Source organism: Manihot esculenta, chromosome 11 (assembly GCF_001659605.2).
Source record: "Manihot esculenta cultivar AM560-2 chromosome 11, M.esculenta_v8, whole genome shotgun sequence".
In the NCBI taxonomy this organism is placed as follows: domain Eukaryota; kingdom Viridiplantae; phylum Streptophyta; class Magnoliopsida; order Malpighiales; family Euphorbiaceae; genus Manihot; species Manihot esculenta.
In genome coordinates, this window is record NC_035171.2 from 5,733,536 (window position 1) to 5,760,923 (window position 27,388).

Here is a 27,388-nt window from a genome sequence, read left to right on the forward strand (position 1 = left end):
ATTGTTAAAATAAAATTTTAATTCTTTAAAATATTAATAATAAAATTATCAATTATTTATTAATACAAAAATTATAATTATATTTTTATTTTCTTATAGTTTTAAACACTTTTATATTTCTATAAAATTATTTTAAATGTTTATGTACTTTAATTTCTAAAATTTCAATTATATATACTATCTAGAGGAGTTTATTTTGCTAAAAATAAATTAAATTTACGGAAATTACATATTATTTATTATGATTTTATGTAAAATGGTATTTATTTTATTAAAATAATTATTTTATAGAAAATATATTAAATTAATGTCAATTGATTTTTCAAATTTATAAATATATTTTTTATAAATTAATATAAGAAAATTATATTAAATTAATAACATAACTATTAATTAAAAGTAATATCTTATTTTATTATTTAAAGATTATGTTGTTATCTTATATAAATTTTTTAAGTGGTCATTAGTTTTTGTAATGTAATAATTTTGTATTAAAAAAATACTTTACAAATTTATATTTTTATGTAAATTTAGAAAATAAAAAATAAAAATATTATAAATTTTAATAATATTATAGTTATATTATGTAATTTCAGTAATATATTTTATATTTTATATTTTATATATTTTTAATATAATTTTATAATTTATATTATTAAATTATAAAATTTTATTTAATAAATTTAAATTTTAATTAAGGTATAAATAAAATAGTTATTTGAAAGTTATAGTTTTTTTATGTACGTTTATATACTTTTTTTTATTATTTTTTATTTAATATTACCTAACTATTTTTATAAATTAAATTATTTATATAATTTAAATATGTCACTCTCTCTTAATTATTTTTTCTGAACTGGGACACTCTCTTAATTATTAAATAGTTATTAAGAATATTATAAAATAATTATATAATCTAATTAGTTATTAAAAATTTTAATAATATGATTTAAATAATTTAATTAGTTAATCATAGTTTATTTTATATAAATAGATTATATATATATATATATATATTATTTAATTATAAATATATAAAATGAAGCTTTTAATTATATTATATAAGTGAATTATATATTAATAATATAATATATCTTTATATATTAATTATTTATGTATTTTTATATTAAAAATATATAATTAATAATTATATAAAAAATAAAATATTATTTTTATTGAGATTATATAAAATATATATTAATATCGATATTATTATTATTTAAATATTAATACTATTATTATTATTATTATTTTAATATTAATTATTTATTATTTTAAAATAAATATAATAATTTTATAATTTAATTCATAAAAATCAAAATTTTAATTAAAATTAAAGTTAAAAAAAATAAAAATCAGAATTCAACTGAAATCATAGTAAAATTGTTTAGAATCGTAATGAAAATCTATCAAATTTAATTTTGATTATAATTATTAAAAATAAAAGAATTAAAATTTTAATTTCAATTTTTACTCTTAGCAAAAATCATATCAAAATTAAAATCGAAGAATCCTACGAGAACCTTTCTTGCTAAGGTTTCTTTTGTGCAGAAACAGAAGAGAGAGATGAAGAAAATGAGAACTTTTATTTAAAATCAGAAAAATGACGTTATGTTTGGTTCTGGAAGCATCGCTTCCTGTTTATACTAAACTGAGTCACACGCACAGCATGTGCATACAAACAACTCAATCTAAACAAAACAACACAGTTTAGATAAACAATATAAGATAACAACTACAATCAATAAAACGACATAGCTTTTAACACCCCCTCCTCAAGTTGAAGCTGGGAGAGGCAGAAGATTCAACTTGCTGGTTAATGTGCTATGGCGTGAGGCTGATAGGGCCTTGGTGAATAAGTCAGCCAGCTGTTCTTCAGTAGTGACATGGTGAGGTAAAATAAATCCCCGTTGAAGTTGATCTCTCACCAGGTGGCAATCTATCTCGATATGCTTCGTGCGCTCATGGAAAACCGGATTGGCAGCAATGTGGATGGCAGCTTTGTTATCACAGTGCAATGGAATGGGCAATTGGGTGTGAACCTGCAAATCCTGCAAAATATAGCTAATCCAGAGGAGTTCACACACAGTGTTAGCCATTGCACGATACTCAGCCTCAGCTGAGGACTTAGAAACAGTAGGCTGTTTCTTTGTTTTCCAAGAGACAAGGCAAGAGCCCAAGTATATGCAATATCCGGATAGTGACTTTCTGGAATAAGTGCAAGCTGCCCAATCAAAGTCACAGTAGGCATTTAGAGATAAATCAGTACTTACAGGAAAATAAAGCCCCTGATGTAAAGAGCCCTTAAGATAGCGAAGCACATGTAAAGCAGCCTCCCAATGAGGCTTTCGGGGCATGCTCATAAATTGACTCAAGTGTTGCACAGCATAACATATATCAGGCCTTGTGAGATTAACATAAAGGAGCCTCCCAATCAGTCTCCTATATAAATCAGGTTTATCAAAAACCTCTCCTGAATCAGGAGATAAATGCAATCCTTGAGGTAAAGGACAAGAGGCAGGTTTACAATGAAACATGCCTGCATCTTTCAATATGTCCGAAATATACTTAGTTTGACTGAGTAAAGTTGCTTGAGAGGATCTAGCAACCTCCAGTCCCAAAAAATATTTCAGGGGTCCCAAATCTTTGATAGTAAATTTTGAATCTAAAGCGAGTTTGCATTCAGTAATGGCATCAATGGAGTTTCCAGTCAAAATAACATCATCAACATATATAAGCAATATCAAAGTTAAAACATCAGTGTGCTGTGTAAAGAGACAATGATCATGGGGGGACTGCACAAAGCCTAAACCCTTCAGAAAAGTGGTAAATTCAATGTTCCACTGTCTGGAGGCTTGTTTAAGTCCATATAAGGACCGTTTAAGCAAGCAAACTTGCCCTGGCTGAGCTTTGTGATAGCCTTGGGGAGGTGTCATGTACACCTCTTCATCAAGATTACCATGTAAAAAGGCATTATTTATATCCAATTGAAATATAGGCCACTGTTTGGAGGTAGCAAGAGCAATCAAAACTCTTACAGTTGTAAGTTTGGCCACAGGGGAAAATCTATCCTTATAATCCAACCCCTCAATCTGGTTGTAACCCTTGGCCACCAGCCGGGCCTTATATCTCTCTATATCCCCATTTGACTTAAATTTCACTTTATAAACCCATTTACAGCCTATTGCTTTCTTACCCTTAGGTAAATTAGTGAGCACCCAAGTGCTGTTATTTTCCAGGGCCTGAAACTCTTGCTTCATGGCTTCAACCCAATGTGCATCCTTAGATGCTTGAGTGTAAGTACAAGGTTCAGAAGCCTTGTTGACATTACAAATGTAAGATTGATGTAGAGGATGGAAGGTCATAAAGGATATTTGCTGGGAATCAACATAGTCTTGCATCCAGATAGGGGCTTGTCTATGCCTTTGTGTCCTTCTAACTGAAGGATGTTTCTGTAGGTCATTACTGGTGTGACCAGATGGACAGGTTTCAACAACAGGACAATCATTCTCAGTCACAGGAATAGGAAGCACATGATTTTCAATCCGACTGCTATCTTGGAAGGGAAAAATATTTTCATGAAAGATAACATCCCTACTAATAAAGAAGGTTTTATCATTGATGTTATAAAGCTTATAGGCTTTGTGTGTGCTGGCATACCCTATCATCACAGCTTTAATGGCTCTTTCTTGAAATTTATCCTTCTGAATTCCCACAGAAGTAGCAAAACACAAGCAACCAAACTTTCTCAAGTGAGAATAGTCAGGTGGGGTCCCATAGAGCCTCTCATAAGGCGTGGACCAACCAAAATGCTCCATAGGCATTCTGTTAATGAGGTAAGTGGCAGTTAAAATGCATTCTGACCAAAAATGAATTGGGGCTTGTGATTGTATTTTCAAAGCTCTAGCAGTGTCAAGTATGTGTCTGTGTTTCCTCTCTACAACTCCATTCTGTTGTGGAGTGTAGGGGCAGGATCTTTGGTGTTTAATTCCCTTGCTCATAAGCAGAGAACTATAATTATGGCTTAGAAACTCCCCTCCATTGTCACTTCTAATGACTTTAATGGTAGTATTAAACTGATTTTCTACCATGTGTATAAAGTTTCTAGTCAAGCTAAAGGCCTGACTTTTTAAGTGCATCATGAAGGTCCATACAGCCCTACTATAGTCATCAACAATGGTGAGGAAAAACTTAGCTCCAGTGATAGAGCTAGTCTTATATGGCCCCCATATGTCAATATGGACCAATTCAAAAGGTTTTGAGGCTAAGGTGTGGCTTCTGGAAAAAGGTAATCTGGCTTGTTTAGCTAAGGGGCAAACAGGACAGCATCTCATAGCCTCATTACTGATGTTCATGCCTTTAACATGTTTGAGCTTACCTACTGATGCATGCCCTAATCTATCATGCATGTCATTCATGGTCACTACATGCTTATGTGTCTGCTCAAGTTGCATGGAATGTTCTTTATTCAAATCCATTTGGGAGAAAGTGCTATTTACAAAGCTGTGAAGATCAGCATTAGAGTTCATGATTTCAAACAAACAATTCCTTACATCAGAATGAGAAAAGCTCATTTGGTTCAGCCTGAAGAGGCCTCTTTGTTTCTTGCCTATGGCCACCACCTTCTTATTCAGTGGGTCCTGTATAAGGCAATAATCCTTCCACATTACTATACAGTAGCCATGGCTATTCATTAATTGACCAACAGAAATCAAGTTATATTGAAAGTGTGGAATGTAAAGAACATCATCTAAAATCAATTTTCCAAAGAGATTTAGCTTTCCAGATTGAGTAACTTGAGTTGTTTTCCCATCTGGAAAGCACACACAGATGTGCTTGTGTAGTGGTTGTAAGGTGGTGAACAGATTGCTGTCTGAACACATGTGATTTGTGGCTCCAGTGTCTAGGATCCAATTAGATACATTTTGCATATGTGCATTGCAAGTGTTATAGACAGTAGACTTACCTGCAAAGTCCATGAAATGTGCCTCAGATCCATGAGATGTGCTTGGGGCAAGAGTTCCCTTCCCTTTTACAAGCTGGGAGACTTCTTGTTTTAAAGAGCTCAACATGGATGTCAATTCATGTATTTTACCTGGTGTGTCCAGGTATTCCAGAGGATTATCCTCTTCTGACTTGTTGCCCTCAAAAGCAGCCATAATTCTGGTGCTTCTATTTCCTTTGAAAGATTGGGTTCCTGCCTTGTTCTTTCCCTTGAACCAATCAGGGTATCCAATCAGCTTAAAACACCCTTCTCGAGTGTGACCATCCATGTTGCAGAAGGTGCAGTGGCCCTTCTTGACCTCAGACCTCCTTGGTCTGGACAGATTCTGAGCTTGAGCCTTATTTAATAAGGCAAGAGATTCTGAGTTGTCATTCATTGCCCCCAGAATCTCCCTTTGAGACTCAAATTTTACAACCATGGAGTATGCCTTGTTTACTGTAGGTAAAGGGTCCATCCCCAATACCTGGTCTCTCACAGACCCAAAGGCCTCATTCAAGCCCATTAGGAATTGCATGAGCCTATTCCTGTTTGTTATTTCAGCTATGTCCCTAGAGGCTCCACAGGTGCAGGTTGGAAGAGGTTCGACTGACCCAAGCTCATCCCACAACCTCTTCAGCTTAGTGAAGTAGACAGATACAGACTGGTTTTCTTGGGAGATGAGAGACATTTTCCTGTGTAACTCATAGATCATAGGACCATTGCACTCTCCAAATCTCTCACAGATCTCTTGCCAGAGATCTCTGGCAGAGGCGGTGTATATGAAACCATTGACTAACTCCTTAGATATGGAGTTGAGAATCCAAGATGTGACCATGAAGTCACATCTTTTCCATTGTTCATAACCTTCACTGTCTTTGCTAGGTGCCGAAGTAGTGCCTTCGACAAAATCTAATTTCATCTTGGCTCCTAAGGCTATTCTAATGGCCCTACTCCAAGATCTGAAATTAGTTCCTACAAGAGGTGCGGAAACGAGACTCATACCTGGATGGTCGGATGTTTGAAGGCTCAGTGGGTCTCCCATCCCCGCATTCGCGGTCTGCAATTTTTCTGGAGCTCCAGTCCCTTTCTGTTCCTTGCTATTGCTCGCCATGACCAGATCTATCGAAAGAACCAAGGATCTCTCCTATGCAACCGGCGACGCACCGGCGTGAGTTAGGAACCTTGCTCTGATACCATGTGCAGAAACAGAAGAGAGAGATGAAGAAAATGAGAACTTTTATTTAAAATCAGAAAAATGACGTTATGTTTGGTTCTGGAAGCATCGCTTCCTGTTTATACCAAACTGAGTCACACGCACAGCATGTGCATACAAACAACTCAATCTAAACAAAACGACACAGTTTAGATAAACAATATAAGATAACAACTACAATCAATAAAACGACATAGCTTTTAACATCTTTATATTTTTATTTAAAAAAGTACAAGTTAAAACCATGTCATTTATTTTATTTAATTTAAAATTTTAATTAAATTATTACTGTATGATTTTAAAAAAATAGATTGAATAAACATTTTAATTTTATACTATCAATATATTCTAAGTTCTCAATAATTAATAATATTGTATAATCATTTTTTTTTAAATTTAATAGTAATTTTATTTAATCGTAACAATTTACTTTGTTACATATATTTATATTGTTTTCTTTTATTATTATAACCATTGATTTTTTAATTTTATTTTGTTATAAAATGATTTTTTCAGTTGACTATTATAAAATTATTTCAATTAATCTATATTAATAATTTTATAGCTCCTAAATTTAAGTTAAGTACAATCTCTCTCTGAGAGTTTTCTCTCCGCTGTGCTAGGTCTTCTGAAATAAATGGTTTTTTCTAATATCAATGTTGCGACTTCTCTGTCTGTCTAGACAGGTATGGCTCTTTTCCTCTCCCTTAGAATGTGCATGATTTTAGAGAATCACAAATCTAATTAAAGAACTATATTTAACAGAACCCATAATCGAATCAAATTTATTTAAATATTTAATTTTAGTTCTGATTCTAAATCTAAAAATCAAACTGAAATTATACTGAAAAATTAATTTATATATATATCATATATTTTATATATCATATATTTTATATATCATATAATTTCAATAAAATTACACATATAATTATTATATTGTTTAATTATTAAATATTTTATCATTTTATTTATCTAATTAATTAATTATAATTTTTTTTATTTAAATAAATTATATATATTTATATATACTATTACAATTATAATGTTAGAATATAAATTATTAAAATAATTATATATATTTATAATTATATTATTATCGATATATATAATAATAATAAAATTATTATATCTTTTAGTTATTGGTCTAAATATTTATAATAATATAATTTAAATAATTTTATTAGTTAATTAAAATTTATTTTAAAATTATGTATATATACTACTTGAATATTAATATAATTATACTGATAGAATATAAATTGTTAAAATAATTATATATAAAATCGATATATATATTTACATATATTTATAATTGTTATTAATAGTTACATATATATATATATATATGTAATATTGCTGTTATTATTCTATACATATATAATCATTAATTAGATTATATATATTAATAAAATATAATTTGATAAAATTAAAAATAAATTAAATTAAAAATAATTGTGATTATTTAAAAAAATAATATTCAGATATTATGTAATTCTAGACTAAATAATTTTATTATAAAAAAATAAAAAAATAAAGTAAATTTGTAGTATATGGGAAATGATAAAAGTTTATTTAGTTAGAAGTTATTTATTGTGAAAATAAAAAAAAGTATATGAAAAATGATAAAAAAAAAATTATTTTTTATAATTTATTCTCACATTTTTTAGATGTATTTAACTAAATATTAAACACTACTCTAAAATTATTGCACTTTAATTTCTTATTCTTAATTTGTTACAACAAAGTCCATCATCTTTAAAAATATTACATGAAAATCCCTAAAATCTTTTTTTTATTTATCTACCAGAATAATATATGCAGTGTTACAATGTAAAAATTAAAAAGGTACTATATAAAATATTAATAATATTATTTCTCCTCTTTTATTTTTTATTTTTAATTTTTGTGCATCAATTTTATTTAATATATGAATAAAAAATGGTTTGAGAGTGTTTTATGAAATGTTTATAAAGCTTTTCTTAAGTAATGTTTTTAAAGATGGGTTTTTATGTAATATTTTAAAAAATAAGAGATTTCATAATAATAAATTAAAAGTAAGGGATTAAAATATAATAAACTTAAAAGTTGAAGGATTATATGGATATAAATTACCCTTAAAAATTATTGTGGAACCGGAAGGATTTGCGAATTGTGGTTTATGGAAAAGGATCACGAGTTAAAGAAAAGAAAAGAAAAGAAATCTTGTCATGGACGCCTTGTCAAGACAAAGACAGAATATAAATTATTAATAAAGCAAAACAATTCAAAAGCCCAAAATAATAGTGTTTCGTCTTTACTCTTTAATGAGATTCTTATCTTGATGTTAAAAAGAGATTCTTATCTTGACACATGTCAAAAGAAAGAAAGGATAAAAAAAAAGAGATTCTTATCTTGACACATGTCAAAAGAAAGAAAGGATAAGAAAAAAAGAGATTCTTATTTTGACACATGTCAAAAGAAAGAAAGGATAAGAAAGAGATTCTTATCTTGACACGATATGGTATGAAAATAATATGGTATGAAAATAATAATAATAACAATCGATAAAATTTACAGGGAAGATATGAAATTCCTACTTTTCCCTTAAATCATTTCTACTTCAAAATCATTTACTTTTTCTTTAAAAATTATTTTCTTCTAAAATTCATTTAAGAGGTCAATAAGTAATTTTTGACAGGACAGCGAACCTCAACATCCTTTGGAGAATATTACAATCGAAAAAAAAAATGTTTTTTTTTTTTTCTAATAAAAATTTAAAAAATGTGTTATGTGATTTATTTTTTTATGAATGCTTTACAAATAGCATTTAATAAAGTTTTAAATTGGTGAATTTTGTCATTATCTCATTATCTCTTTTTTCGGTGGAGCAATCAGTGCAGTTCGTGAATTTTGTCTTGTTGTGTGGTTGAATTGATTTTAACTTATTTTGATTTTTTTTAATTTGTGTGTTGGACCTTTAAATTTCCTTTAATCCTCTTATAAATAGACCTTTAGAGTCTCGTTAAATGCTTGAGTATTTGAAAAAAAAAGAAAAAAAAGTCTGTTTAAGAAAAGTACCTGCTGTTGAAAAGAGGGCAAAGGATAACCAATCGTGTAAAGATTAGATATATTGAAGTGTGATATGACAAATTAAACAGGTGGTGGTATTTGATTGGATTACTCATATATAAATAAAAAAAAATAAAAATTTCAAATTTAAAGAGGTGAATTGATATTCAACTTAGAAAAACTATCTAAAAATTATTCAAATATCTCATTTATATAAATCTATAATATATTATAGAAAATGATAGTCATGAATTTTATAACCATTGAATTTTTTTTTTAATTTTATAAAATGATTTTATCAATTTACTAGTATAAAAGTATTTTTCATTTGATTTTGTTAATTAATATTAATAAATCTATAGGTCCTAAATTAAATTTATTTAATTAATATTAATAATAATATTTTATTTGTCAAAACACTAATATACTACTTTAAAAGTTATCATCGGAGAGAATCTTAATAATTAGTAATTATTCTGATAATAATTTTAAAAAAAATTAAAAAATAAACACTAAATTAAAAGAAAATCAAAATTGTCACATGAAAAATTAATAATCTCTCCTCACATATGTTTTTAAATTTATTTTATACTAATTTTACTTAATTCAAAAGAAAATATATCAATTTTACGTGATAAATGAATGAAAATGATTTAAGGGAATTTTATTAAATGTTTATAAAGATGAGGATTTTTATACATAATTTTTACATAATTATCATTTAATTACACGTATTTTTCTCTTCAACTTAATGATTTGAGTATTGGAATGACTCCTGATGATCTGAGATCCAATGGAATAGGATTTTACAAGGGTTTTGTATTGAAGAGAAAAGCTTAACATTTCTGAGGAGGGGACTCCTCTTTTATACATTGTCTTGCTTGCTAGTGACGTATGGAGGTCTCTCCAGGATTGGGCCACGCGTCTCTGCCATGCAGATTCGGAGGTACTAGGGTATCAGCTGCCTGCTCCATGCGTAACGGCCTCTGATTCTCCTTGTGCGTACATTTGAGCGGATCTGCCAGGCTGTCGGGTGAATATTATTCTGGACCCTGGGCTGGGCTGAGAGTTGGGCCGGTCTGAGTGAGGAAAATGGGTCGAGCCCGGCCTTGAAGGTGGGATGAACCAGCCCAGTTATATATATCAGGTGCGTGGACCTCTTCGTCATGGGCCTTGGGCTGTGGTCAAGCCCCTGGTCCGAGGTGAAGGAATCCAGCGGTCATCAATTGCCCCTTCACCTTCTCGGTAGTTATTGCCCCAACTGCCGAGGGGGTGAATATCAAAAATCATTATGGCCGCGTCTGTTCGGGTTCAGGTGCCTTAATAACATCCTTTCATCTTTCAGTCGTTGCGCAGTTTCTGAATTCTATCTGCTTTTTCCTCTTTCAGTCTTTTCTTTATTCTTCTTGTCCTCTGCCGCCTTTGCTTTTCTGTCATCATTATCCGGATATCTCCTTTCTTTCCTTCTCCGTGAATATCTTTAAAAAATCTGACACCACTAGCTTAGAGTCTAGTGTAGCTCTGCTCCGTGCTAAGTCCTCAGACTCCGAGTATATATCAGCGCCAGCTTTTCTTCATTTTTGAGCTTTCTGTTGAAGCGAGAAATTCTTGTTTTATCTATGGCAGGTCTATTTGGCACCTCCCTTGAACAGATTGCTTTGTGCCCCAGAGGTTCGCTTTAATTTTGCTCTTATCATCTTAAGGGAGAACTGTTTCTGACTTGTCCCTGTTTTGAAACTTTTTGCAGTTCCTGAGATAAAAATGGATCAGTTCAAAATTCTTGAAAATTTGATGTTACCTTTAAGGCGTCTGAATGGTGCATTGGAGATCCTCCTGGTGCGGCAGCCGAAGGACGGGACCATTCGGCAGGCTGCTGCAACTGCTTTACTTAGGTTGTCTGGTCGGCCTCCCCCTCTGCTTGTTATCCGAGCTCCAAAGAGGTTCTGGGCTGTTGGGGAGTTCGCTTTAACTTTGCCTTTTTCTGCTGAAGAAAAGGAAATTTCCGTGATGCCCCTGTTCTCCTCTTTTGATATAAATGGAAGTGGCGCAAGTGCTCGGTTTGCAGTTTCCTTTGGTGTGGAGTACCAGTATTATTATTCCCTTTGGTGTGAAGTACCAGTATTATGTGGTACTGAGATCGGCTGCACTGAGTCAAGTCTCCGTCGACTTTTCTGAGTGTATGCTTCGGGATCTCTTCGGCACCGTATCTAGGGAGCCCGTGCTTTCACGGTACATTCGAACAAGCTGGGATATTATATCCTGTTTGGATTTACCGGGAATCACACTTGGGCAATCAAGGTGCCGACTTATGGGGGAACAGTGAGAAATGCTTATGGGAATCAACTTGTTCAGTTCCCCCATAATAGCGAGACAGATCTCGGCCTTTCTGTTAAACTTATTTTCCGAGCTGTGCGGATTCCTCCGGGCTGAAGACCAGAGTAGTAGGATAGGCGATAACGATATAATCGTAGATGATGATGTATGTGGCTATGTAAATCCTTTAAGGATAGTCTTTCATTCCGTAGTGTAGGCCTTTGTAACGTGCTGTAATGTACTTTTCTTTTAATAAAGTACTTGTTTTTCATTTATGCTTGAGCTTTTCTTTTTCTGTCATGGATGACGTACTGATATTGCTTTTCTTCGTAGCCGATTTGAAACTTTGTTTTGTTTTTTCTGAGCTGACCTGACCATATTTCGCGGATTCTTGCTTGTAGTCGATAAGCCGAGCTTCAGGTCTACTTGGTCAACCGAGCGGTCGATTTACCTTGTCGAGCTGGAATAACCGACCTGTGAACTTGGTATTTAGTTGATGGACTAGGCTTTGAGCTTTCTTCATCTGGCCGAGCTTTTAGGTCATGCTTTCCGAGCTAGACTAACCGTTTTTGAGAGTTCTGTCTTTGATTAGCGATTTGAACTGTCTCCTTTAGCTGGCCGAACTTTTCAAGTCATGTTGTCCGAGCTGGACTAACCGACCTCAGCTCGGTCTTTACTTTTTTGCACTTCGAGTTTCTTCGTTCTGTATTGACTCCAGGGTGCCCTTATTGCCTTTTTCCGATCTCGCAGCCTTTGTTTGATGACCAAGAGTCAATCTTAACTTTTTAGGTGATGCGTATGTCTGACTTTCCTTATGCCCCCTGTATTTTTAAGTCTTTTCATAGTCTGCCCCTCTTGTTTCCTTGGTGTCGTGGTGAATCTTGTGGGTTAAGTTGTCTTGGCTGTAAATCAGGTCCGAACAAGTTGGGCCTGTTCGGGCTTTTAAGTGATGGGCCATACCTGGCCCTTGACAGATGTAGACAAGCCCAGCGATCATCCTTTTGCCCCTTTACCCTCTCTCCGGTTATTACTTAACCGTTGAGAGGGTAAACTTCGAGAGCAATTAATGATCGCGCCGCTCCAAGACAAAACTGTTCAGACCAACGCTTCGTCTCATCATTGCCTTTCATTTCGAATTCTTTCCATCTTCCGAAGAAGTTAGCTTTCTTCTGCTCTCTGTTTTCCTGCGACTCCTTCTGCGTGTTTCTCATCTTATCGTATTCTCAGGTACGCCTCCTTGTTCTTCCATGGCAAGTTCAAAGCTTCCTGATGTTTTTAACCTTGAGTCACATATTACACCTTCCAACATAACTAAGCATATTTCCCGGAGGTTTTTAGATACTCCGTTGTATCTCATTCGAGCACCTCTTCCGAATGAGAGGATTGTTCTTCCTTACCCTCCCCCTCCTGGTTTGGTGGATCCCCAAGAGGTTCGTAGCATAGTGTTTTTCCTGAAGCAGAGAGACTTTGGTCTACCGCTTCCTTTTACCCCTTTCTTTGTTGAGGTCTTTGAGTACTTTGGGGTAACTCCTCGAATGTTATCCCCAAATTCTATTTTATTCATGTCCTGCTTCGAGTCTATCTGTTTGGGTTGGGGCTTTACACCCACGGCCTGTCTGTTTGTCACTTTTTTCCGCCTGGTTAGGGCAAAGCACAACTTCTATTACTTTTCCCCCCGTAACGGGCTATCTATTCTTACGGGCTACAAGGATTCTATAAAGGGCTGGGTAGAGAATTTCCTGGTGGCGGAACTGAAATTAGGGTCCTGCCGATCATGGGAAGTAGATCTATCGTGGGGAGAGATTTTCCCGGGCTCTAACGATTTGCCCCAATTGAGCCTTATCGAGCAGGTCGGGCTGCTCCGACTGACTTCCGTTGAGAGGAAGTATGATGTCGAGAAGTGTATGTTTGCGTCCAACCTTAGGGATATCCGGGACACGGGTACAGTGCTTTGTCCGGCTATTTTGTTTCTTCTTTGCTCATAATATCAGATAGTATGCTGACTCTTTATAACTTCTTGTTTTCTGCAGCTTCTGAGGTTAGAATGGACGGCATCAATTTTCCCAAGAACTTTAACCTGTCTCGGGAGAGTATGCATGCGATCTTTGATGCCTTTGGGGATGGGCGTTCGGTAACTGAGATTGCTGCGGAGCTAGCTCAAACTGCTTCCTCTAAGAAGGCCAGCCGACCTCCCGTCAAAGCTTCTTCTCGAGCTTCCAAGCCGAGCTCTCGCAGCACCAAGTCTGCTCGGACATCTAGCCGCGGGGGGTCGAGCTCGTCTCTTAAGCCCGCTGAAGGGTCCGAGTCTACTCCAGCTTCCTCGGAGGATGTGAGGGGAACCTCCCTAGCTATTGTAGAGCAGACCCAAGGCGCTGAACAAGTGGAGTTGGGTCTTGCCCCTTCTCCTGAAGGGGTGTCAGGGGGGGAGTCTAAGTCTCCCGCTCTTGAAGAAGAGGGCCTTGGGAAAGGAACGGAGATCATTATTGTGGATGACGGTAGCCCGGAGGTTCTTACCAGAGATGCCCCTGCTCCTATGAAGACTAGTTCTGGGGTTGGAGGCGTCGTTATGAAAGCCGGGGACAAGCGTCCCGCTTCTCCTGAGGTATCCATCCCACCTCCTGCTCAGAAGAGGACCAGGGTTTCTGCAGTCTCCTCTTCGGCCCTTCCTCCTGTTGGGAAGGAAAAAGCCGTTTCTGTTGTACCTCTGTTGTCTGCTCCTGACAACGATATTTTGAATGCGGAGGACATCACCCATCAATCTCCTGCCAGTGTAGTTGCGGAGATCCTCAGAGAACGGATGTTTGGTGGGGTTACTGAGGCTTCGGATCAGCGCCTGCTTGCTCTCACGGGTCTATTAGCCAGTTCTACTAGGGAGCAAGCGTCGTTCCGATCTCGATCTCGAGAGGAGCTCGGGAACACAATCAGGGAGATGCTTCTGATGGTAATTCGTCTCTTTATTTCTCTTTTGATCCTTTTTATTCCTTTCTTTTATCGGTTGTCTTTTTCGTGTTAGGTGACGGGCCTTTTCATGGAGGTAGATGCCCGAGATCATTCTCTCCGGGAGTCTGTGAATCGCCGGATTGAGGAAGCACGCTTGGAGGAGAACATATCTGCTACTAGCGACGCCCGAGGCAATCTTTTAGCTGCCCGTGAGCATACCCAATCCCTCCAGGCTGAATTGCATTCCGCGTTGGAGGCCCTAGAAACTGCTGAGGGTAGGGCAACTGAGGCGAAGGAGCACGCCCAGTCCCTGGAAGTGGAGTTATCTCGTACTCGCAGGGTTCTCCAAGAGTCGGACGAGAGGGCGGCTGCAGTGGAAGTTCGTTGTAACAAGGTTTTAAGGCAGCTGTCCTCTATGACGGAGGTTCTTCGGGAAAAGGACGAGGCCTTGAGCCAGAAGAATGAGGTCTTGCACCAATATGAAGCCTTAAAGGCTGATTCCGAGGGACTTCGAGCTCATCTGAACGAGGCGAGCGTTCAGAGGGATAGTGCCCTAGCCCGGGTAGAGGTTCTTGAGCAGGAATTAGGCACAAGTTCTGAGCGTATCAAAGCTCTGTCTTCATCGGCTGAAGAGTTCAACCTTCGCCAACAACAGTTAAAAGATGAAGTCAGGGCTTTGGAACGCAAATGTTTAGCCCTGCTCGAGGTGATAAAGTATGCCGAAGGGAAAGCTCAACTAAAGCGTGAGCAGTGTATAGCGGAGTATCAGGAGTCTGATGAGCTGAAGGTTAAAATTGAACAGGCCTGTGAAGCTTATCTTCAGGACTACAAAGACTCTTCTGAGTTTAAGGAATTTGTAGCCGAGGCTTGCGAAGAGCATCTTAATAAGTATAAAGCTTCTGGTGAAATGAAACAGGCACTCGTTATGAAGGCCTACCGCATGTATGCGACTGGCTACAATCGCGGTTTAAGAGAAGCTAGACAGGCTCCTGATATTCCTTTGGCCCAACTTCGTAGGCATGAAGTGGACTCAGATGGCGAGTCAGTGCTATACGGGGAGGATGATTTCCCTTTGCCCCGAGGAGATTCCCGGAGGAACATAGACCGGTCAGCTGAGTCTTCTTCAGGGGAATCTGAGCTAGGGTCAGAGGAGGATGATCTTGATTCTGAGAAAGAAGGCCTCCACCCTGAGTTAGAAGTTGCCCCTACTAATGTTGAGAGCTCTGGCCCAAGAGACACCGAGCTTCCTGTAAACAGAGAGAATGCAGGCGAGGGTGTTCTTACTGGTGTAAGTCCGTTAAGGACTATTTACCCTCCTGCCTCGCCGGGGAGATAAATTGTAACAGCCATTTAATGAAATATCAGTTTTTTCATATTTCTTGGAATTTTTCTTTCGTATTTGTGATGTAAAAGTACATATTTTATAAGTTCTGAATTATCCTCCAGTTGTGAACTCAGTTCTTAGCTGATATTTTGAGAAGAGGGAGCTCGGCCTTTTTTATTAGCCTTTATACCCAGGCCTTTGAGAACATAAGTCTATCCGAGCTGGGAGCTTGGTCCCAGGTCTTTGAGGATATAAATCTTTATCCGAGCCGGGAGCTCGGCCTTTTGCTTTTCAGTCGAACTTTTAGCGTTGATGTGTTTTTTCGAAGTCCATGTTTTTGGCTATCGTGCCCCGAATTTACTTTTTAGGGGGTCAGGACCTCTTCAGGAGGTCGGCTTTTGATTTTTGTTTGAAAGTGTTTTGGCGATTATGTCCAAAACTTCTTTATGAGGTCGGAACCCCTTTGGGAGGTCTTTTAAGATCCTCGTCGTCCGTTTTTGTCCGGGGTGATCTCGGGGACCCGCCGGTTTGTCTTTTGTGCCAGGAGGTTCTTACGGGATCCTGGTCTTTTCGTCCGGGGTGACCTCGGGGCCCCGCCGGTTGCTTTTTGTGCCAGGAGGTTCTTACGGGATCCTGGTCTTTTTTGTCCGGGGTGACCTCGGGGCCCCGCCGGTTGCTTTTTGTGCTAGGAGGTTCTTACGGGATCCTGGTCTTTTTTGTTCGGGGTGACCTCGGGGCCCCGCCGGTTGCTTTTTGTGCCAGGAGGTTCTTACGGGATCCTGGTCTTTTCGTCCGGGGTGACCTCGGGGCCCCGCCGGTTGCTTTTTGTGCCAGGAGGTTCTTACGGGATCCTGGTCTTTTTTGTCCGGGGTGACCTCGGGGCCCCGCCGGTTGCTTTTTATGCCAGGAGGTTCTTACGGGATCCTGGTCTTTTTTGTCCGGGGTGACCTCGGGGCCCCGCCGGTTGCTTTTTGTGCCAGGAGGTTCTTACGGGATCCTGGTCTTTTTTGTCCGGGGTGACCTCGGGGCCCCGCCGGTTGCTTTTTGTGCCAGGAGGTTCTTACGGGATCCTGGTCTTTTTTGTCCGGGGTGACCTCGGGGCCCCGCCGGTTGCTTTTTGTGCCAGGAGGTTCTTACGGGATCCTGGTCTTTTTTGTCCGGGGTGACCTCGGGGCCCCGCCGGTTGCTTTTTGTGCCAGGAGGTTCTTACGGGATCCTGGTCTTTTTTGTCCGGGGTGACCTCGGGGCCCCGCCGGTTGCTTTTTGGTACCTTCTTTGAGGTTTTTGCACAAGGTTCAGGCTTATTGGCCTTACTGTCGCTTCGTCATCTCAGCTTGTTTCATGCCTAACTGAGGTCCTGTTTTTTCAAGGGATCTTTCTGAGCCCTGTTCTTTTTCATGAAAAAATGCTTTTCACAAAAGATAATCACATCGTATAAACAATTTTATTCATATTTGTCAGAATTCGATGTTTTTCTTTACAAATATTTCAGGGGAAATACCTTTTTAAGTGCTGGATGATCCAAGCGTGGGGCTCGGGGTTTCCTTGCATATCTTTAATTCGGTATACCCCGGGCTTAACCACCTTTGTCACCTTGAATGGACCTTCCCAGGTCGGTGCTAGCTTGCCTGCGGCTGCTCTTTTTCCTGTAGCCTCCAGATTACTTAAAGTCAGGTCTCCTACCTTTAAGCTTCTTTCTCTGACTTTTTGATTGTAATATCTTGCCGCTCGTTGTTGGTAAGCAGCAGTTCGGACTCGGGCTTCTTCCCTAACTTCTTCGAGAGCATCTAGGTTGCTCCTTAATTTATCCCCATTAGTGTTCTCATTAACGAACTGAACTCGGTGAGTGGGGATCTGCAACTCAACTGGGACTACAGCCTCTGTGCCATAAGCAAGTGAAAACGGTGTTTCTTGAGTAGGCGCTCTGGGAGTGGTTCGGAGTGCCCATAGGATGCTATTGAGTTCTTCCGCCCAATTCCCCCTCGCGCCATCTAGCCGTTTCTTTAACCCTTGAAGGATGGCTCTGTTAGTGACTTCTGTTTGGCCGTTGGTCTGAGGATGAGCCACAGAGGAGAATTTATGCCAGATACCCATGTTCGTTGTGAAAGCTCTGAAGGTGCTGCAATCAAACTGTCTACCATTATCTGAAATGAGCACTCTGGGTACGCTGAACCTGCAGATGATATGTCCCCATACAAAATCTATCATTTTTCTGGCTGTGATTGTAGCTATTGCTTCTGCTTCTGATAGGGAGAAAGCTTCCAACTCTCCAACTGGTTCTGTTCGGGCTTCTTTCGCTTCATCCCTGACCTCCAGAACTTCCGAGTCGAGTGCTTCTTGGGTGGAGCTCGGTTCTGCTACCGTGGCTAAGTATACCGCTCTCGCCTCTTCCTGGCTGCCCCGGACTATTCCCACTCCTTCTTCCGTTGGGAATTTAAGTGCCAAATATCTGATGCTAGTGACAGCTTCGAAGTTAAATAACGCAGGCCTCCCCAAAATCGCGTTGTAGATTAACGGAAGTTTGACCACCAAAAATACCTCGTGGTGAGTGCGAGCTCTGGGTGCTTCACCCAAGGTGAGAGCCAATTTTACCTTCCCTTCTACAACTACTGGCGTTCCCCCGATCCCCTTGATTGGTGACTGGTCCCGAACCAGCTGTTCTTCTGAGATTCCCATATGCTGGAAAACCCGATACGGCAATAAATTGACCTTACTCCCATCATCCACCAGAACCTTCTTCACCTTAAAATTATTAATGACAGCCTCAACAACAAGCGCATCATCGTGGGGCATCTGAACGCCCTGGGCATCCTCTGGAGAGAAAGCGATAGTCATGGGAGAGTGTTCAACGATCTGCATGACTTCACCGTGGCTGGTCTCCCCTTCTCTGTTTCTCTTCTTTCCTCTACGGCTCATTCGCCCTCCAGTTCCTCCAACAATCATGTTGATGGTCCCACTGGATCCATCATTCACTGGTCCAGTTCCCGTCCTCCTGGGCGTCTGGGCTGTCAGGCCGGGCTGAGGCCTCTGTCCTTCCGGTTTCTTCACAAAATTTTTGAGATGCCCCCTCTTTATTAATCTTTCAATCTCCGCGATCAACTGGAAGCAGTTGTTCGTATCGTGGCCATGCGTCCGGTGGTACTGGCAATACTTGTCAGGATTCCTTTGATCTGACTCCGACTTCAGGGGTCTTGGCCACTGGAGAAATTCCTTGTTCTGGACTGCCATGAGCACTTCGGCTCTGGAGGCATTGAGAGGAGTTGGCTTCTCAGGAACCCAAGGAGGGAGCACTCTTGGTTCAAGGACCCGAGGAGGAGGGGGAGGCCTTTGATCCCTTCTCTCCCAGGCCTGTTTGTACGGCTCCGGCCTCTTCCCATGTTTCTTCTCGTGCCTCTCCGGCCTCTTTTCTTCCGGGGCTTTCTCTTTTCCTGCCATCCCTTTGGCAAATCTACTCGTTACTAAGGCGTCATCCTGCCTTATATATTTCTCCGCCCTCTTCATCAACTCGGCCAGTGAGGTCGGAGGTTTCCTACTCAAAGAACCAAAGAACTCAGCAGAGGTTGTTCCCTTCTGCATGGCTTCGACCGCCCTCCCCTCATCGAGATCGGGAATCTGCAGGGCTTCCGTGTTAAAACGAGCAACATATTCTCTGAGGGATTCACCAGCTTTTTGTCTCACTGTTTCCAGGTAGCTCGTCTTCCTATCTGCTGGCACTCCGGCTACGAACCGGCTGATGAAGCGGGTGGCAAGATCTCCGAAACTTTTAATGCTTCCGGCCTCCAAGCTGTTGAACCATGCCCTCGCTGGTCCCGAGAGCGTTGTTGGGAACACCTTGCACATCAGAGCATCCGACAGAGTTTGCAACTCCATGAAGGTCTTATAGTTCATGACATGTTCTCTCGGGTTACCAGCCCCATTATAGGCCGCCATCGGCGGCATCATGAACTTTTTGGGAACAGTCTCCTGCTGCATTAACTTTGAGAAGGGAGAGGAAGTAGGCAAAGAGTTTTGACTCTGATCTTTCTTACCTAGCTCAGCTAGGAGCTGCTCCTTCAACCTTTTCAGCTTTTGGTTCATTTTCTCGTCTTTCGGGCTGGATCTTTTGCCCAAATTGCCTTCTTCCTCCTCTGTTTCAGTTCCCGTTTCCCTGGTTGTTTCAGCAGAATAGTCGTCCACTTCTTCATTTTCTATCAACTCTCTTGCCCTTCTCCCATGGATTCGGGCCTCCGGTTCTTCCTCTTCTCCGGCCTCGTGGTTGTTAGTTTGGAGGTGGGCAGAGGTAGGTCGGGGTTCATCGGTTCTGGGTTCCTCCACTACCGGGAGCGCGCTTACTGGGGTGCTAAGTCCCCTTTGTTGCATTATCTGCCCCAACCAGTGAGCCGTGGTTTGCAGCTGGAGAGCCATGGTTTGAATGTCTTGGTTAGACAGGGTCATGGTGGGAGTATTCCCTGCCAAGCTTGGCGAAGGATTAAGAGAAATAGGTGTTTGGTTATTCAACGTTGTAGGGCTAGAAAAGGAGAACTGCTGCCCCTCTTGGGCAGAGCTCAGGTCATTTGGAATATTAAGGTTACTTTCTTGGTGGTTTGCCATCGTGGATCTCAGTGGGTTTTGAAAGTGAAAACTCCGGTGATGAAAAGATCTCCTTCGTTTCCCACAGACGGCGCCAATTGATGATCTGAGATCCAATGGAATAGGGTTTTACAAGGGTTTTGTATTGAAGAGAAAAGCTTAACATTTCTGAGGAGGGGACTCCTCTTTTATACATTGTCTTGCTTGCTAGTGACGTATGGAGGTCTCTCGAGGATTGGGCCACGCGTCTCTGCCATGCAGATTCGGAGGTACTAGGGTATCAGCTGCCTGCTCCATGCGTAACGGCCTCTGATTCTCCTTGTGCGTACATTCGAGCGGATCTGCCAGGCTGTCGGGTGAATATTATTCTGGACCCTGGGCTGGGCTGAGAGTTGGGCCGGTCTGAGTGAGGAAAATGGATCGAGCCCGGCCTTGAAGGTGGGATGAACCAGCCCAGTTATATATATCAGGTGCGTGGACCTCTTCGTTATGGGCCTTGGGCTGTGGTCAAGCCCCTGGTCCGAGGTGAAGGAATCCAGCGGTCATCAACTCCATTTCAGTCACATCAATAATTTATTAAAATATTAAAATAATAAATTATACATAGTTAAAATTTTAGAGTATTACTTTGTGTAAATATATTTTTATCAATATAAATATTTTAAATTTATTAATTTTAATTAAAAAGAGTGAAATTAGGAAAAATGTGAATAAAAAAAATATTATTTGTAAACTTATAATTACATATAATATATATTTTAGTTTTTACTTAAATTGAAATGGATGAAGTTTTATGAAAAAATTAAAGTTGGCTTGATGGTATTGAAGAACCATTTCGAGCGATTATTAGTAAAGATTGATCCATGTTTCTACAATATTCGGTTAGAATGGTTTTAATAATATTAAAATTAAGGGAGCTTTATGAAAAAAAATAATTGAGTGACAATATTGAAAAAAAAAAAATAAGTTTGAGTGATTATGGTGAAAATTTGTTATTTTGAGTGATTATATTGATTTCTATATTTTTTAAATAAAATATTTAAATTTTTCTATAATGAATATATGTTCAAATTTTATTAATTAATTAATAAAAAAATAAAAAAATATTTTAAATATCTAAAATATAGACTAAACACTTAAATCCTTATAAGTGTTTGTAATTTTAAAATTAAATTTTTAAATATCTTTATATTTAATCTGTAAAAAATTATAATTTTTTTCATTGATTCTGTTTTAAAGTTAGTGAGTAGTTAAATTTATAAAAGTACAATTTTTTTAATAAAAGTTTACAACCTATTTAAAATGATTTGATATTATTTAAAAATAATTGAAATTATAAATATTTTATGAAAATTATAAAATTAAAAAATTAAAAATGTTAAAAATTGGTTGAATGAGATAAATCAAACAAAAGTTAATGAAATTTAAATGGTTGTTAAAATAAAAAATAAAGGATTAAAATGTTAAAATTTTAACAGAAGAGAAAAATGAATGAAAGGCTAACTACTTAATATTTTTAATTTTAAAAAAATAATAAAAATATTTTTACGCTTTTAATTATAGAAAAAGATAAATAAATTTAAAATAAATTTAAATATTTATTTTTAAAAATATTAAAAGTAATTTATTAATTATATTAAAAACTTAAAAATTAAAGATAATTTATCTATTTAAAGATAGATTAATTATTAAAAAATTTAAGTAATCAGTTTTAAAAATATAAAAATCAATTCGTTGAATATTAAAACTCAAACACTATAATTATAATTTTCCATTTTTAAAATTGGGTCTGCAAGTTGCCTCTAATCCCAACTCATTCTTCAACTTTTGAGTTCAATTCAGAAAAGGATTTCCTCCATATTCTGGTTTCTTTTGGATCCTCCAAATTTTAAAATTCATTTTCTCTCTTATAATAAGTATGGGCAGCAGAACTTTGGATTGGATTTAACAATGGAAATAAATTTAATTAAATTTTTTTAAATAAGGTCAATTTAAAATTTTAGAATAATTATATTCATTTATTTTATTAAAAGTTAAATAAATTTTAATATAATATAATATTATTTTTTTAATTATAAAATATTAAAAATTTAGTATTTTAATTAACATTAAATTTTAAATAATATTTTATTATTAAAAAAATAATATTATATTAAAAAATGACGTATTTAATATTTAAGTGATAGCATATATATTTAATTGACCCATAAATTTATATTAAATTTATTTAACCATTTTATTAAATTTATTTAACCATTAAATAAAAGTACAGAATTATATCCATTTATTTAAAAATAGTGAAACTAATAATCCAAGTAAATTTTATCAAGACACACTTCTTCTTGGCAGTCTTCCTCAGAATTACTATGGCCTTATAGAGTTTTCCATGACTCTGTTTTTCTTCTCCATCAACCCATCAAGAGTGGCAAACCTAATTTCACAAATGAATGCCAAATTTCATTAATTCTTGTGACAATAAGTCTTGCTAGAGTGGGAATTCTGTGAAATTCAATGGCGGGTATTGGGAAGATCTCAATGTTGAATCGATGAGGAAAATCAAGGAGGGAAATATATAGTTTTGTGGGAAACCTAAGGGCAAGCAATGAAAAAGCGTTTTGAAACTTTCTAATTGGATTTCATTTCAGCTCAAAATTGGAAATGGAATGAGGAGAAGTTGGTGCATTGAGAAAGAAACGGTGACGAGGGAATATATAAAATCGTCGAAATGCTTTCATCTCGGTGAGACTCGGAGCTTCAGAATCAAAGTCAAAGGCGAAATTTATACTCTTAATAAATAATATTATTAATAAAAATATTTTTAAATATTATAGTTAATAAAATAATATTTTTATTATATTTTACGGATTTAATTTATATCATTCATTCTTACAAGTATTCCAAACATGTTTATTAACTATATTTTTTTTGATAAAATATTTATTAACTGTATAAACTTGACTCTTCATCTCTTCATGGGTCATATCAAATATAACGAATAATTTAATTTGTAATTGTTATTAATTATAAAAGTTAGGGAGTAAATAAGTTTAATTTTTAACATATGGAGACTCAATTTTTATTAGTGACAAAGTTAGGGACTAAATAATAAATTCCTTTTTGAAACATTATGGATCTGTGCAGTGTGCTCCATTTCCCTCAAGTCTCACCGGAAATTAATTACTCTCAGCCAATATCATTCTGCAGTCATTAGTCTACGCCGTTCATATTTCTCTCCCTTCTGTTAGCTTCTGCAGCTTGAATTGGGGCGTTTAAGATCGATGAGTGTCACGGATCTTTGGACCCCAATTAAGGACGTCGCCACTTGCTTCTGGGGTTGCACGACAAGCAACATAGACTATATCCGTGATCTTGAAAAGAATCTTGAATCGTTGAGATACTTAGTATATGATCTCAAGGGGAAAAATGAAGATGTGGGGGAAGCAATTAAAATAGGTGGTGGGCTGCAGTTGAAGAATAAAAACGAAGTGAAAGCATGGCAACAACGAGCGCAAGACAGAGGAAAAAAGGCGGAAAAAATTCTGGAAAAAGGCGATCTATTGCTGAAGAAGAAACAAGGTTATTGCTCCAAGCTCTGTCACTGCTTCTTCAAGTACAAGCTTGGAGTAACGGTGCCTGAAGAGATAGACGAAGTCAAACGAGTAATCGCCGACCGACGGAATTTTCAACTTGACTTTGTCCTGCCACCGAATGCTTTAGTGGATAAGTTAGATGTGAAGCCAACTGTGGGCTCAGATTCGACCTTTGAGAAGGTGTGGGAGTATATTGAAGACCCAAGTGTGGGAATGATTGCGATATACGGAATGGGAGGTGTCGGCAAGACGACTCTTCTGAAGAAAATTAATAACAAGTTCCTGGATGCTCACCATGGTTTCGATGCAGTGATCTGGGTGGTGGTGTCCGAGAATGAAGGCTTGGGAAAAGTTCAGGAAGCTATTCGTAGCAAATTAAACATAGTTAATGAACTATGGGAAGGAAAGAATGAAGACAGCAGAGCTGCTTATATACGGCGTATCTTGGAAACGAAAAAGTTTCTTCTGCTATTAGACGATCAGCGCAATCAGTTGGAGCTGTTAAAAGCAGGGGTTCCTCTTCTAGACAACACTGTGGCTGGTTCCAAGGTAGTATTTACCACACGATCAGAAGATGTTATTGGCAAAGTGAAGGATGTATGTGGCAGAACAAAGACCATGAAAAGGATTAAAGTAGAATGCTTGACATCAGAAGATTCCCTGCAGTTGTTTGCAATGAACTTTGATGACGACATCTTTGCCGATGAAGAAGTGGCAAAGCATGCTAAGGATGTTGTGGAAGAGTGCAAAGGTTTGCCTCTTGCTCTCATCACTATCGGAAGAGCCATGGCCAGTAAGAGGGATTCGGAGGCATGGCAGCATGCGGTAACTCAATTGCGGGGTTATCCAACTCAATTTCCAGGTATGAGGCTGGATGTCTTTCCTAAGTTAAGATTCAGCTACGATAATCTGAGTGATGATGTTCATAAAAAATGTTTCTTGTATTGTTCTCTGTTCCCGGAGGACTACGAGATCAATAAACGGCAACTAATTAACCTTTGGATAGGCGAAGGGTTCATAAAGGATTTTGGCAACATTCATCAAGCGCGATATCATGGAGTAGACATTATTGAAAATCTAAAACTTGCCTGTTTATTAGAGAGTTGTGAGTCAAAGGATCACATCAAGATGCATGATGTACTTCGCGACATGGCCTCATGGCTAATTTGTGATGAAGGGGAAAATCAGCAAAAAGTTTTGATGCAACGAGATCCTGAGTGGATTAGAGCTCAAGGTCTTGCGAAATGGAGAAAGGCATTGGCGATATCATTATGGGGTCCCTATTTCAAGGATCTCCAAACTGAAACAGAATTTTCTCGCTGTCAAACTTTAATTGTTCGGGAAACTAAGTTGAGGAAGTTACCAAGAGGGTTCTTCTTTAACGCCTTGCAGGTCTTGGATTTGTCACATAATCAAAACTTGACCGAGTTACCTGTGGAAATCAAGAACTTGATTCGCTTGCAACATCTCGATATTTCGTATACTGATATAAAGGAGCTGCCAATTGAGGTCAAGTTCTTGAGTAATCTAAAGATTTTGCTGATGAATGATACAAAGAAACTTGAGCTTCTACCACCGGATGTGATCCCGCATCTCTTATCATTACAAGTTTTCAGTAAGGTTAAATCCCCTTTCTTTAAAGAAGCCGCCTTGCTGGAGGAGTTGAATCGTTTGGAAAAGCTAATTTGCTTGGGTATCACCTTACGTACCATGAATTCCATCAACTATTTGCTGAATAGCCCCGAGTTACAACGCCTCATCTTCAACTTAACAGTCACGGAATGCCATGATTTGCCCTTGCTTAACATATCTGCAATGCAATATCTAGAGACACTTGAGTTAAGGGCATGTCATTCTTTGGAGGAGATAAAAATTTTCCCAGACCAATCAACATTAACAATGCAGGACTGCTTCAGCAACCTCAGTCATGTAGCTTTTCAAGATTGTCCCGTAAAGAGTGTGACATGGCTTATTTATGCTCGAAGACTTCAAACGCTGGAATTAGATGATTGTCATTCAATTGCTGGAGTAATAGCTGATAGATTCGATTTGACAGAAATTGAAGAAACGCAGCCCATATTCTCAAATCTCAAACATTTAAGTCTGAGATATCTACCGATGCTACAGACAATATGTAGTCGAGTCCTGCCCTTTCCACATCTCACAACCATTGAAGTATATGACTGCCCAAAACTACGCAATCTTCCATTTGATTCCAGCAGTGCTAGAAACTGTTTGAAGGAAATACGAGGTGAAGAGTCCTGGTGGAATGGACTGAACTGGGACGATCCCCAACTGAGGAAAGTTTTCACTCCAAAATTTGTGAAGTAACATAAGCTGAGCTTCAATCTCCAGGGTTCTGCAACAATGAGGTGAGAGATTTGGACCTTTTTAGTAGACAAAAGACTTCTTTACTAAAAAATGACATCAAAATTTTCACAGGAATTTCCAAGTCTTTGTAACGATCAATGTAAGAATGAGAATCTTACTTCAATAATCTTTTCATTTTATTATACTGATCAACGGTACTAACTTGCTGTTAATTCCATCAAGCAACCGGTTGAAGAATGAATCCAACAAATTTACTGACTCGTGGCCAAAGTTGGATTAGCGGAAGCTCATCGGCAACCGAAGACTCCAAATAGTTGTATGCTTGGGTTTTCCCACCTATTTTTCATAGTGGAACTTCCCATTCGAATCTTCAGTGATGGGCATTTGTTAATCTTCTACGCGTGCTATTAAGTCTTCTTTTGCATAGAGCTCGGATTTGTAATTTAAATTGTTGGAGCTCCTTTATAACAAAATTTGATCTGAATTCCTTATCAGGAATGAGGTTTGAATATTTTAAATGGTACCTGATATTTCAAGTCAATTTTGCTTAGGCCTAAAGGATGGATGTTGTCACTGTTTGGATTTTTTTTATCAAAGATCAAGGTATATTAAAAACAGACTCGTTAGTTTAATAAATACGCACGCAGGCCACAAACGAGGCTTCTAGGTCCAAAAGAAAAACAAGCCCAACCTAATTCAATGAAGCCTGAATTTGCAAAACGTAGGAAGAACTTAGGCCACTCGCCAATTGGGACAAATCATATATGGCGCACCAGTTTCACAAACCAAAGCCCACCAATGACCAAACTCCTTAGAGCCACAGAAGCCAAAAAACATTAAGGACCAAAGCCTTGCCTAGCTGTGGAAGAGGAAGCAAATGAGGGTGATCGACAAAGGGAAGACGGCAGGAAAAACTCCAAGATTCTCCATAAACCGAGGATCTTTCCACAGCCAAGATTGATCAATTAATCCAAACACACTAAATTAAATAAAAACCCTCCCATGAACCACAAATTTACAAGAACCAAAGCAAAAAGTTTACACTGAGATGGTAGTGAGTAGCGGATGGTGCC

At 37.6% G+C, this 27,388-nt stretch overlaps 1 protein-coding gene across 5 annotated transcripts; it reads left to right on the top strand.

Annotated features, from left to right (window-relative positions):
* Positions 1–23,536: 23,536 nt before the first annotated feature.
* On the top strand, positions 23,537–26,838 carry LOC110603219 (probable disease resistance protein At1g61300). 5 transcript variants are annotated; one of them, XR_006352597.1, is made up of 3 exons: positions 23,537–26,356; positions 26,427–26,454; positions 26,538–26,838. XR_006352597.1 is itself a non-coding variant. In XM_043962007.1 (2 exons), exon 1 carries the CDS (start codon positions 23,673–23,675, stop codon positions 26,313–26,315), a length of 2,643 nt encoding a protein of 880 aa, XP_043817942.1. In that variant the 5' UTR covers positions 23,537–23,672; the 3' UTR covers positions 26,316–26,357; positions 26,512–26,838. The 5 variants fall into 5 exon arrangements, 3 of the variants coding, with proteins under 3 accessions (XP_043817942.1, XP_043817943.1, XP_043817941.1); XR_006352596.1 differs by having other exon boundaries at positions 23,537–26,454; XM_043962007.1 differs by lacking the exon at positions 26,427–26,454 and having other exon boundaries at positions 23,537–26,357; positions 26,512–26,838.
* Positions 26,839–27,388: the final 550 nt, after the last annotated feature.

Bases quoted from the DNA above. Each gene is read 5' to 3' on its own strand.
- LOC110603219 (XM_043962007.1), top strand. From the start codon at position 23,673: ATGAGTGTCACGGATCTTTGGACCCCAATTAAGGACGTCGCCACTTGC.